Here is a 13,779-nt window from a genome sequence, read left to right on the forward strand (position 1 = left end):
CTGACTAAGTTCACTTAGCATAATACCCTCCAGTTCCATCCACGTAGTTGCAAATGGCAAGATTTTATTGTTTTTGATTGCCGAGTAATACTCCATTGTGTATATATACCACATCTTCTTTATCCATTCATCCATCGATGGACATTTGGGCTCTTTCCATACTTTGGCTATTGTTGTTAGTGCTGCTATAAACATGGGGGTGCATGTGTCCCTTCGAAACAGCACACCTGTATCCCGTGGATAAATGCCTAGTAGTGCAATTGCTGGGTCGTAGGGTAGTTCTATGTTTAGTTTTTTGAGGAACCTCCATACTGTTTTCCAGAGTGGCTGCACCAGCTTGCATTCCCACCAACAATGCAGAAGAGATCCTCTTTCTCCACATCCTCGCCAACATCTGTTGTTGCCTGAATTGTTAATGTTAGCCATTCTGACAGGTGTACGGTGGTATCTCCCTGTGGTTTTGATTTGTATTTCCCTGATGATGAGTGATGTTGAGCATTTTTTCATGTGTCGGTTGGCCATCTGGATGTCTTCTTTGGAGAAGTGTCTATTCATGTCTTTTGCCCATTTCTTCACTGGATTATTTGTTTTCTGGGGTGTTGAATTTGATAAGTTCTTTATAGATTTTGGATACTAACCCTTTATCTGATATGTCATTTGCAAATATCTTCTCCCATTCTGTCGTTTGCCTTTTAGTTTTGCTGATTGTTTCCTTCGCTGTGCAGAAGCTTTTTATTTTAATGAGGTCCCAGTAGTTCATTTTTGCTTTTGTTTCCCTTGCTTCTGGAGACATGTTGAGTAAGAAGTTGCTGTGGCCAAGATCAAAGAGGTTTTTGCCTGCTTTCTCCTTGAGGATTTTGATGACTTCCTGTCTTACATTGAGGTCTGTCATCCATTTTGAGTTTCTTTTTGTGTATGGTATAAGAAAGTGGTCCAGATTCATTCTTCTGCATGTTGCTGTCCAGTTTTCCTAGCACCACTTGCTGAAGAGGCTGTCTTTATTCCATTGGATATCTTTTCCTGCTTTGTCAAAGATTAGTTGGCCATACGTTTGTGGGTCCATTTCTGGGTTCTCTCTTCTGTTCCATTGATCTGAGTGTCTGTTCTTGTGCCAGTACCATACTGCCTTGATGGTTACAGCTTTGTAGTATAGCTTGAAGTCTGGGATTGTGATGCCTCCTGCTTTGGTTTTCTTTTTCAAGATTGCTTTGGCTAGTCAGGGTCTTTTCTGGTTCCATACAAACTTTAGGATTATTTGTTCTAGCTCTGTGAAGAATGCTGGTGTTATTTTGATAGGGATTGCATTGAATATGTAGATCGCTTTGGGTAGTATCAACATTTTAACAATATTTGTTCTTCCTATCCAGGAGCATGGAATCTTCTTCCAATTTTTTGTGTCTTCTTCAATTCTTTCACAAGCTTTCTGTAGCTTTCAGCGGATAGATTTTTCACCTCTTTGGTTAGATTTATTCCTAGGTCAGAGAAGAGAGACACTATAAGGAAAAGCTCCATGAAGGAAGTGAACACCAAGCTGGTCATAAGGAAATGAGTCAATGTGAGAAAGTAACTTCCAGTCTGTATTGTTTTTTATTGCTGTGGAACACATTACCACAAACTTAGTGGCTCAGAACAGCATACATTTATTATCTTGCCATTTCCATGGGGCAAGTTCCTGGACATGCTTGTCTGAATCCTCTGCTCAGGGTCTTAAAGGCTGAAATCAAGGTGCTTACTGGGCTGTACTCTTTTCTGGGGCTTAGGGACACCTTTTAAGTTCACATAGTTGTTGGTAGAATTAAGTTCATTGCAGCTGTAGGACTGAGATCCCTGTTTTCTTGCTGGCTGCCAGCCAGGGGTCTCACGTATTCCTCACCATGCCGCTCTCTTGCAACATGGCAGTGTCATTCTTCAAGGCCAGCAGAAGAATCTCCCACTTCCTCCACTTGATTGGAAGTGGATGATTCACTTGATTATGTCAGGCCCACTAGGGGAAAAAAACCTCCCTTTTGACTAACTTGAAGTCAACTGATTAGGAACCCTAATTATATCTGCAAAATCTCTTTATCTCTGTCATAACATAATCATGGGAGTGATAGCTTTACACTTTTGCCATGCTCCTATGGACCAAAAGCAAATTCCAGCTCCTGCCCACACTCAAAGACATTATACGAGGATGTGGGTCATTGGTGGTCGATCTAAGATCCTGCCTATCACAGTGTCTTCTTTTGTAAATGATTCTTTCTATTGTTTTTGAACATGTTTTAAAAGTGAGGTTTTTTCTCCTTTTTAGGCAATTTGAAAAATGGTCCTGGGGTGTCACATGCCAAGCTAAGAAAAATAACTTCTCTGAACTTGGAGCTTTCACTTACTTTTACTTGAGGGAGCAGCTGTACACATTTATTAAGGGAATGGAAAGGATCCTGGAGTGAGTTATAATTAGAGAAGCCCACATCATCATTTTGAAATACTGCAAGAGCTTCTGAACTGGTCTCTTACCTGCTGGTCTTTATTCCCTCACATCTGCCTCTACTTGCCAAGGTGATCTTTCGAAATCCACATCCAACCATGCCACTACTCTTCTTAAAATACTTGTGCTGGCTGTTAGATGGAACCCAGCTCTCCAGCCTCCTGGGAGGGGACTGCCATGCTGTTCAGCTTCATGTCCCAACACAAGCTTCACGTGCCTTTCATTCACACGGAACTGAGGCAGTGGCAGGAGGAGTTAAGAGGAGGGGGTGGATTTGAAAGACATTAAGTAGGTAGAATTACCTGCATGTGGGGAGGGTGAGGATGAGGCTGCTCCATCCATGGGAATAAGGAGTGCAGGTGCAGTAGCAGATGTAGGAGAGAAGAAGAGTTAGTTTGAGGTTGCTGTAGAGCCCCACCGTCACACACCAAGGACTTGTTGCAAGCTTCGCTATCTACTGGGTGCTGTGGAATCTATAAAAGAAGTGCCAGGCATGACCTCCACAGAGATGAAAATCCATGTGGCATTAGGAAATTGTGGATTCACAAGAAAAGAGGGACAAAGAAGGATTATCACCAGCGGTAGATTAGAGAGGTGGGATGGTAAAAATGTTAGTTAATAGCTGAATGCAATTTTCTGCATTCCATGGAGTACCCAGTAAAAGCAGTGACAGATAAAACATTGCTTTTCATTGTTTCTGTGGCTTCAGTGTTTATACATGGGGGAAACATTATTAGGACCTCATCTGGGGATGCCTGAAGAAAATATCAGGAAGAGAGGTTTCAAAGTTGTTCTGGTTATCTCAAATTAGCTTTGTCTTTTCAAGTGTCTTTGGTCACCTGGCCTTATACAATCTTGTTACGAATCTTGAAGTTCTTTTGTGCTTGTTTTGGACTGTATGGAAGTACTTAGATTTTTCTTCTGCTTTCTATTTCTTCTGGAGAATGTTGGGCCAAAAATGTTTTTAAGCTGTCTGCCTTCCTAATGTGAGACGTGCTCTAGGAAGAATGTACAAAAATGGGATGCTGCTTTCCTTTTTAATGGAAGATGGATTCTAATCCCCACGTATCTTTTTTCCTGTGAAACTAAGTAGAATCCACCATGACGGTGACCAGTTAATTTCCAGCTCATCTGGTCCTCGTGATTCTTCCCATGGTCGTTTAAATGCTGTCATTGCTTTAGACCTGCAGGCCAGTGTCAGAATGCTGTGGCAGCAGCCCATGGAGTTCACACGGCTGCTTGCTGTGTCTGGGTGTGACTTCCTACTGGTGCCAACACTGCCTCCTGTGAAGTGCGCCCTACTGGCATAGCTCCTCACCGAGGGGTGCCTCTGCCAGTTGCGGTCGCCCTCAGTGCCTGTGAAACGCGTTCTCACTGAGCACACAAAGACACTTGTTGAAATTCATTTGTACCCCTTGATTAACTGCTCAAGTTCTAGCCCCTGTTTCAAAGCCCCTTCACTTTGGGAACATACCTTCTGGTAGGGAATTGATAAAGCCCTAACAAATGGCCAATAGGTGGAAGGAGGCTCTTGTTCTGATGGGCCGTATCTTCCCTAATAAAGCCTGCAAACCTTCCACCTCTTTCAGGAACTTGGTTATCTCATAAACTGGGCACTAATGTATCAGGATTTCCCCTCCTCCTTTCTGGGAAGCAGAGTCCAAGCCCTTTCACTAGAGGTTAGTTGGAAGGCTAGCCAAAGTTGTGGGCACACTCTTTGAGTTTAGTTTTCTTGGGCCTGAAAGTGTGATGGAGGCAGGTGAAGAGCCTCTTAAGTAAGCTTTCATGAGTTTAGGTCTTCCCCTTAGGGACGGTCTTCTGTTCATGTTCTCTAAAAATGGTCATCTCTCATGGTGGGATCTGTCTTCCTCCTACAATGTCCCAAGTTCCTTGGAACTCTGGTGCATCCAGTCCTGACTTCTATGTTGGTCTAGGTGCTAATAAGTGATTCTGTGGTAACAATCCCCCAACCCTACATACATACACACATACACACGTACACACACCCCCCCCCCCCCCCAAATCTCAGTAGCTTCACCCAGTGGAGGTTTATTTGTCACTTGCACAAAGTCTCCATCTTGTGGCTATAACATCTGAAACACATACTTTCTGTATTAGTTTCCTAGGACTCTCAAACAAAGTACCACAAGCTAGGTGGATTTAAAAAACATTTTTGGTGTTTTTGTGTTTGGTGTTTGGTGGTCTCACAGTTTTGGTGATTGGAAGTCCAAAATCAAGTTGTTAGCAGGGCCACGTTCTCTGATGGCTCTAGAGGAGGACCCTTTCTTGCTTCTTTGTAGTTTCTGGTGGTTGCCAGCAATTCTCGGGGTTCCTTGGCTTGTAGTTGCATTACTTCAATCTCTGCCTCTACCTTCACATGGCCATCTTCCCTGTGTTTCCGTGCCTCAATTCCCTTCTTTTTATAAGAACACCAGTCCTTGGATTATGGCCCACCCTAATCAGTATGACTGATTAAGTTGATTACATCTGCAAAGGCCTTATTTCCAAATAAGGCCACACTCACAGATATTGTATGTTAGGACTTCGACATATTTTATGGGAGGGACACAATTCAACCTGTAATGCTGTAGAGTTGTGGCTTAGGAAAAGAGAGATGGAAGACATCCTGTGGCTCTTAACAGTCTCATCTCAGAAGTAATAAAGGACAGTTTGTTCACAGTCCACTAGCCACAACATGACTCCAACATAACTGCAAGGGAAGATGGTAAATTCAGGGAAGCACATGGGTATTCAGTGAGAATTACTGGTCTCAGTCACATCCTTGACCAGCTCATTTCTTCTGGTCCCAGAAGTCTCCAGAGCACACATGAGGCTGCATGGTTTCTGTGAAATGTGAAATATCTGTCAAGGAACACCATATGATCCTGCAAAAGCATATTGTAAGAATGGACTTTGAAAACTGCTTAAAGGAAAGAAAGGAAACAGTTTTTATAATACGTAAAACTCTCCTGTTTTTGTTTGGTTTTTTGGTTCATCTTAATCCAGAGAATACAAGATGGTGGTCAACAAGTTGGATCTAGTCCATAGATGGTGTGTGTGTGTGTGTGTGTGTGTGTGTGTGTGTGTGTAGTCTACACAATGTTCAAGAAATGTAAACAAAGATCTAGATATCTTTCCTTAAACAGTTGGAAGATATGACAACATCTGGGCCATGTGTCCACAGAAAACCAGTAATAAGGAAAACAGCTAAGTAAGACCTGTTCCTTTTAGCAGTCCCATCTCTGCAGTTCATTCTGATGCCCACCATTCCCTAGAGTATTGCCAACATTGAGGCTTAGTATCAGCTCTTATTTATCTTTGAGCTTTCACCATTGTTTTCATATAGTAGAGATTTTTTCCCCTTATATTTGGCTCTTTTTACCTATTTGATTTATCTGATTGGCCACTGCCAATCAGACATTTGGGTTTGTGACTTCCAATTTTAAATAAAACCTGAGTTTTCGTGTATCTTATCACATCCTGGTGCTTCTAAAGGATTAAGCAATACCCAGAAGCTTGAACTGTGCTTGAACTCATGACTCAGAGACTGATTCCCACTTTAGCCATCTGTAAAGGAAAAACTCCTCCCGTGTTTCCTTCACTGTCTCCACTACTATGGTAACCCAACACTTCTGACACCAATGTGTGGGTTTTCCACAGCAAGCAATTCTGACACTGGCTGAATCTCCTACAATTCAACTCAATTCAATTCAATTGTGACACTATCTACCTGGAGAGAGCATCAGATCCCCCAGGTTATGGGCTCAGCCCACCAGACTGCCCTGTCAGAAACACTTCAGATGCCAGTTAAAAGTCCAGGTTGTCACCTGTGCTGGCCAGTCACTGTAAATCAGAGAGGTTCCTACACCCTCTACCTCAGGTTTGATTAATGTACTACAGTGGCTCAGGAACTCAGGAAAAAGTTTACTTACTAGTTTGCTGGGTTTTTTGTTTTTTATCTTTTTTTATAAAAAAAAATATAATTTAGGAACATCCAGATGGAAGAGATGCATAAGGCAAGGTGTAGGAAGGAGCATGGAGCTTCCATGATCTTTCCCAGCATGTCACTTTCCCCAAATCTTCACATGTTCACCAACGTGGAAGTTCTCTGAGCCCCATAGTTCAGGGATTTTTATGGAGGCTTCATTATGTAGGCATGGCTGATTAAATCATTGGCCTTTGGTGATTGAACTCAATCTGCAGACTTCTCCCCAGATGTTAGGAGGTGGGCCTGCAAGTTTCAGCCCTCTAATCACATGGTTGGTTCCCTTAGCAACCAGCCTCCATTCTTAGGTTACCTAAGGGTTTTCCAAATGTTACCTTAGTAACATAAATGCAGTTGGAAAGAGAGGGTCTTGTTATAAATAATAAGACAGCCATTTTACCTTTATGCCTCTGAAATATCTCAGGAACAAAGGACAAAAGACCAACTAGCATAACAGAAGATGCCCCTATGGCTCTTATGTAGAAAATCACAAGAGTTTCAGGAGCTATGTATAAGGAACAGTGGGTAGAGACCACTATATTCCTTACTATAAATCAAGAGTATTACACCATCTGTAATAGTTGTGATTTAAGGTGAATATTCGTTAACAAAAGCCTAGCCTAAGCACAGCCTAACCTGTGATGGGGATAAGTGTATAAATGTTTGCAATGAAATACTTGTAATTGGGATGGTTGCATAAACTTGAATATAATTAACATAATGCATATTGATTGAAGTAAATCCTTATTGATACAGCTTTTTATGCCTTTTCTCCCCTTTATAGACCATTGGAACGATCCAGTGAAGATGTGGATATCATCTTTACAAGGCTGAAAGAAGTTAAGGCTTTTGAGAAATTTCATCCAAATCTTCTTCATCAGATTTGTTTATGTGGTTATTATGAGAATCTGGAAAAAGGAATTACATGTAAGAAATGCGACTTCAGTGGAGTATTTTCATGTATGGTTTGTGCTCATTTGCAGTTATCCTATGGGGCTAGATAACACATGGAGTATTTATGTGCCAAATATTTGAGCTTCAACCAAAGGTATTAGGCTGACATTTCCCTTTGCTTTGTTTATTCATTTCCCTGTAGGCATTTCCTTCACTTTATTCACAGCATGTAAATGGATCTTCCAGGGTAGCTTGGAAGATAGATCTAGAAGGATGTACTGATTCATATATTCAGCTAAATCCTTAGACACTCAAATATAAAAAGTAAAATGATCAGGTAACAGCTGTATTTAAAAAATATTTTTGGGGTGCCTGGGTAGCTCAGTGGGTTGGGCCTCTGACTTTGGCTCAGGTCATGATCTCATGATTCGTGGGTTTGCGCCCCGTGCCAGGCTCTGTGCTGACAGCTAAAAGCCGGGAGCCTGTTTCAGATTCTGTGTCTCCCTCTCTTTCTGCCCCTTCCCAGCTTGTGCTCTCTCTCTCAAAAATAACTATTTAAAAAAAATTTTTTTGAAAAAGTAAAAAAAAAAATTTATCATTAAAAAAGAATGCTTTTCCATCTGTTGGGACACTTTTATGCTGCAGCCACAGAAAACCCCCATCCAACTATCATGAATATCAGTTATTCAAGAGGGAAAATTCAAGGAAGGAAAAATTAATTAGTCATATTCAAGAAGTCTTGAGATAGGAGGGCTTCAGAGTTAATTAAGTGACTCAAAGACATTACTAAGGTCATATGGCTCTCCCATTTTGTTTTTGTTTTTGTGTTTGTTTTTGTTTTGTATATGTTTTGCCATGCATCCTCAGGTGTTGGCTTTTGTTCTCAGACTTGACCCAAATGATTGACAGCTATAGCAGTTAGAGATATTACATGTATTGGGAGGGGAAATTCCCCCCTACCCTTCATGATTCTTTTGGCTGGTCCAGTAAATTGACACAAGACAGATTAACAGGAGAAAAAAAAATTAATTTCATACATGCAGTGGTCTCACAGATATGGGACCTAAGAAGTAACCATAGCAATCTGTTTATATACCTTTTAGACAAAGAAGCACTAAGTTTGTAGAAAACCAATGACAAAGAAACTTAGACTTGGGTACTAATTAGTGAAGAAACTAAGCACGGTTTGTTTATAAAACCTTCTCAGCCCTGAATTCTCTATCTCTGGTGATAAGGATGTCTATCTCCTGGTGCAGGAAGGGTACCTTTCACATGGGAGACTTATTTCCTGCTTTCTGGGGGACACAGTAGAGGGTCAGAATGTCCTTGCACTGACTGTTTCTCAATCAGCTTTAATTCAAAATAATCAATATGCCACTTTGGCCTTGAGCCCCATCACATGCCAATACAAAGATATCCTGTTGTGTCTATTTTCCTCTTGTGTCTATTTTCAGAAGTCCCCAGTAGACTTCCTGTTTGCTGGCCAGAATTGCATCGTATGCCCACATCTAAACTGATCACTGTCAGAGATAATTGGATCACTGTGACTGGTTTGGACCAATCATGATTACTCCAGTGGAGCTAGGGAAGAAACCCTATGCTCAGAGCTCATAGTCCTGTAGAGGAAGGTGGAAACTTGTATAACATCTGTGTTAACTTAGATAAGAGGAGGGGAGGTATCATTCTGAGTGGGAGACCAACAGGGTCTGTCAGATATTACTGTAGAAAATTTGGAAGACAAGCAAAATAAAAATCATGTACAATCCCCAAGCCCAGAGATTGCTATTAACACTTTATGTGTTTCCTTCAAGATGTCTTCCCACGTGTATCCATGCAAACATAGTCATACTTCTATTTAAAAAGTCATCTATACATATTGTTTTCAAGCCAGTATATCTTTTTCTTATAGATATCGGAAACTTCATTCTTTTGGGGATGAGACTCTATTTTCTGTTTCTTAAAACCATTTTCAAAATGAATCCTCCATGATTCATTTTGTAATGTAAAATTGATTGGCAAGTGAGAATGTCTTTGGGGGTCAAAAAGTTCATGACAGGGAAAACCGTAACTCTCAATAAAGTCACTTACAAAGACTGGGAATAGCAGAGTTATTGGAGAGGCCAGCTATAAATCCCTTAATCTCTCCTCTTAAGCTTATTATTGCACTTGTGTGGGGTGCCATTGTTGTTCTTGTCTTTCTGAAGCATGTCTGGGAGAGTTTAGAGCAGCTTGTCATCATTATTTTAATGGCTTCTAGAAGCTTGCTCTTACGCAGGGAGTGCTAGCCTTGCCAGAACTCAGCTGTCCCACTGAGTTGTCATGTGATTCATTTAGTCACTTGACTTCTGACTCTGATTACGAAACGAATTTTAAAATATCAGATCATTCAATCTAGTTATTTAGCCAGGATATTTAAAAGGATAGTTGGATTTGTATGAGATTTTTGAACCTGTATTTCAGAATGATTTTCCAAAGTACTGGTCTTAACATGGTATAAGAACTAAGGTTCTATCTAAATATCTAAGTTTTCTTTCTAAGATTACAAAAGTAAAATAAAATTGGGTTCAGAAATTTCTGATGAGAGTTATTTCCAAAGAGTAGTTAACTCCTAATGCCTAAAAGCAATGAATTTATAAAGCAAATAAGAAAGTGGACAGTGATGGGGCGCCTGGGTGGCTCAGTAGGTTGAGCATCTGACTTTGGCTCAGGTCATGATCTCACAGCTCATGAGTTCGAGACCCGCGTTGGGCTCCGTGTTGACAGCTCAGAGCCTGAAGCCTCCTTCCAATTCTGTGTCTCCCTCTCTCTCTGTCCTCCCCCTCTCGTGTTCTGTCTCTCTGACTCTCTCAAAAATAAATAAATGTTAAAAAAATTTAGAAAGTGGACAGTGACAATACTAGTTAAAAATTTTAAAGCAGATTTTATTTTTCTTATTTATTGGTTAGCTTAAAAGGAGACATTCTATTAAAAACTACTTTTAATGCAAATAGATTTAGGAAATGGGGGTGATAGGATAGAATTTTGTTGAATCAAATAACCTTGTTAATATGTACCCCATCTAGAGTAATAATTTTCTAAGAATTGCAATACAATGAAATGTATTTAAGATAAATTACATAGAACATTAGTGAATTCTTAAATTCAAAGGATCTTCTAGCATTTAGGGTTATCATCCCTTATTACTCTGTAAATATGAAAGAGTTCCCTTTAATAGAGTTCCACTTCATAGAATAAATAAGATATAGCTTTGTTGATAGATGAGGAAAAGAGAAATACGTCAAGCTTTTCTGAGAACAGATAGAGGAGGGGTGGTAAGCTTTGCTAGATCCAAGTCATGCTTATAATGACCAGTGGTCATATGGTAAAATCAGCTTATATTGGTATATTTACCTTACTGTTTCTTTTTCAGTATTTCGCCAGGGTGATATTGGAACAAACTGGTATGCTGTCCTGGCAGGGTCTTTGGATGTGAAAGTATCTGAGACCAGCAGTCACCAGGTAAGATACCTTATCTTTTTTTTTTTAAGTAGGATTTATTAGTATTATTTTTAAAGACACATTAGGTCTATATATTTTATGCCATCAAAATTACATTTTCAAACTTTCAAAATGGCCTCTCTCCCATAGGAAGGAGTTCAACAAGTGTTTGTTGAATTCTTTTATTAAGTTACTCAAGAAGCATATATATATTGCATGTTTTCCATGGTTTGAGTATGGTGACAGGTATTGGAACACGAAGTGCAAGAACACATTGCCTGCCTTTCAGGAGCTTGCTATCTGTTGGGAAATGCAAACAATTCAATTGCACAGTTATATATTGATGTTGTGTAAGTTGAAATGTGAGTAAAGGGGACAGAGAATCAAGTCTTCCTGGGTGTCTCCTCCTTCCTCCTTCTGGTATCCTAACTTTTCTGTGTCCTAGATGTGATCCCTCATCAGCCCTGTAGGTGCCACAGCGATGCAGGAGAAATGTGCTTGATACAGTCTCCCTAAAAATCTTTCACAGTTGCTCTGCCTCATCTTCTCAAATGTGGAAGGGCTAATAATATATATGTATTTTCCTAAAGTGTGCTACTTGCTTACTTGATCTTCATTAGTGACCTTTGAGGAGCTTAGCATCCTAGGAGATAAAATTCATTTTCTCTCTTTTCCTCTCACAATATTTGTGAATATTTAAAATTGAACCCAGACTCTTCTTTCACATCCGCAATGACCCTTGTTCATCCTTATCCTTGGGGCCCAAATGTACAGAACTTTCCTGTTTGGAGTCAGGAACCTTGAATCTCAGAAGTCTAAAGGCCACCTTCAAGCCTCAGTATGAAAACGGCCCAAGTTTTCTACCTGCATATTCAGGATTCATATAAAAACTGATGGAAGAGAATTGGCTAATTGTAAAATCAGAAAAAATTATCAAGAAAAATGTATAAATCAGCCAAGGGAATAAATAGCCTACAGCCAAGTATCATGTTTAAGACTCTGTCTCTAAGCCTTTTTCATATGTAACATACTCCAAATGGAGACACATTTATGATGCATTATATCGGAGATTAAAAATTTTCAGGCATATGTGTGCATAGTGGAGTTGGGGGCAGCCAACCATTTAAAAATGGAAAAGTATCCTAAAGATTGTTGATAAGGTGGGCATTTAGAGTTTGGAATATAGCTGCCGATGTTATTCCCACTGTTATGGATGGGCAGAGTCTCAGGCCAGTGCCCAAGTCCTGCTTAACCCATAGATACTTTTTCTGCGCATCACTACATAGAACTTTCCATTACAAACTGCCTGGGACCTGTGCCTGTCAGCCTTGTTGGTACTGTCCCTCTCCCCTTCTCTCACAGAGCCAGTTATCTCCTGGAGTTCAGATGCCGAGGTGAGAGGTGAGTTTTTTATTCTTGTAAGCTGCCTCACTTTCTCAATGAACTGAGAGAACAACTACATTTCTTGGATATTTGTCATGTGCAGGGCAGTGTTCTAAGCACCTGATAGGTATTTATTTACTCCTTTAATCCTCACAACAACCCTACGGGGTAGGTCATATTACTGTTCTCGTTTAACAGATGAGGCAGTTGAGGCCCTGACTGGTTAAATAACTTGCCCCAAGTAACCTATATAGAAATTGGGGGAACCACACTTCAAACCCAAGAAGTCAGCACCTGAACATAGGCTCTTAGACACTGCTCTGTAATTTTGACTCAAAAGAACTGTGGTGAGGGTTTCCTGGGTGGCTGAGTCAGTTAAGGGTCCAACTTTTGATCTCAGCTCGGTTGCTGATTTCAGGGTCGTGAGTTTAAGCCCTACATTGGCCTCTGCTCTAGGTGTAAAGCCTACTGAAAAAAATGTGGTGACTCATGCAAGTTCCCTCTTTCTGGTATGTGTCATCTTTTCAGATTTCCCCATGTCTCTTATCTCTGCACACCTTCCACCTGCAGACTGCTGTCCTGGAGGGTATCCTCGGGCTCCTTGCCCAGGGCTGTTCCTGATGTTTACCTTAACCAGGTCTCACTTGTGTGGAGGTGTGGAGGGGACAGGGCCTGTAGAGAATGGTTCTCCTTGCTCCTCCAGGTGGTTGTGAATGAGTGCTGATGGAGAGAGGGGAAGAACTGGAAAGAGATGGTGAGAAAAGAGAGGAAAGGGGACAAAGATGAGAATTAAGGGGGAGAAAGGTGAGAAGGAAAGGGAAAGAGAAGAAGGAAAAAGGCAGAGCAGATGTACCTAAGGGATGATAAATAACATCAGCATGAATATCTGACACATCAAATGTTCAAAGCTGACATGAGATTTTGATGGTATTAAGATAGTATGGCCAGAAGCTCCTGGAATATTGCCCTGGACCAATTTTCTCATCATGGGGTTCTAGCAAGAATAGATGAGTAACACTTTGTTATTAACTGTGGGGTTTTAAAAATCTTAACAGACTTTTAACTTTAGCTGTGGTTTTGATCTCAGACCCAATTCCTAAGCTGGGCTTGGTCTTCTCTTAAGTTGTTAGGAGTTACTAGCTCTATACCAGATCTGGTTTACTGCCTCCTGTGTACTTCACCCCACACTGTCCAACCAGGGTTTTCTGGATTGATTTATATCACTAAGATATACGGAAGAGAAAGCTCATTGATGTCTACATCCTTCACCTCTCCAAAGAGGAGTCTGAGAAACAGAGAGGGCCCAGCCTTCCAGCCAACTCAGACGGTCACCCGCAGGACATGGTTACAGCCACCTGGGAGAAAGAAGCTAAAGAGAATGAGCAAGATGGCTGAACCTCCTCCCATGGCAAGTTGCTTGACAGGGAGAAATAAAAAAGCCACTTCCACCTGTGCTAGCCTTGTAATGGGCCCTGAATCTCTGCCCTCCAGTAATATGACCAAATCAGGGTGATTAGTAAGCCAATCAGAGTAGTTCTCTTTATAAGTCAAAGTTCTCCAGAGAAATAGAACA

At 40.8% G+C, this 13,779-nt stretch overlaps 1 protein-coding gene across 5 annotated transcripts in view; it reads left to right on the plus strand.

Moving 5' to 3' along the window:
* RAPGEF4 (Rap guanine nucleotide exchange factor 4) overlaps positions 1 to 13,779 on the plus strand; it is a 286,855-nt gene that overhangs the window by 39,812 nt on the left and 233,264 nt on the right. For 4 of the 5 annotated variants that reach the window (XR_008295437.1, XM_027055477.2, XM_027055478.2 and 1 more), the window contains exons 2-3: positions 7,237 to 7,379; positions 10,756 to 10,844. Coding sequence is in view for 3 of the 5 variants with exons in the window: in XM_027055477.2 (XP_026911278.1) it covers positions 7,237 to 7,379; positions 10,756 to 10,844 (232 nt within the window). In the remaining 2 variants the exon portion in view is untranslated. Of the gene's footprint in view, positions 1 to 7,236; positions 7,380 to 10,755; positions 10,845 to 13,779 lie in introns of those variants that run through there. The other variant, XM_027055479.2, reaches the window with a different exon arrangement.

The sequence above is a fragment of the Acinonyx jubatus genome, chromosome C1 (genome assembly GCF_027475565.1).
Source record: "Acinonyx jubatus isolate Ajub_Pintada_27869175 chromosome C1, VMU_Ajub_asm_v1.0, whole genome shotgun sequence".
NCBI classification, from domain to species: domain Eukaryota; kingdom Metazoa; phylum Chordata; class Mammalia; order Carnivora; family Felidae; genus Acinonyx; species Acinonyx jubatus.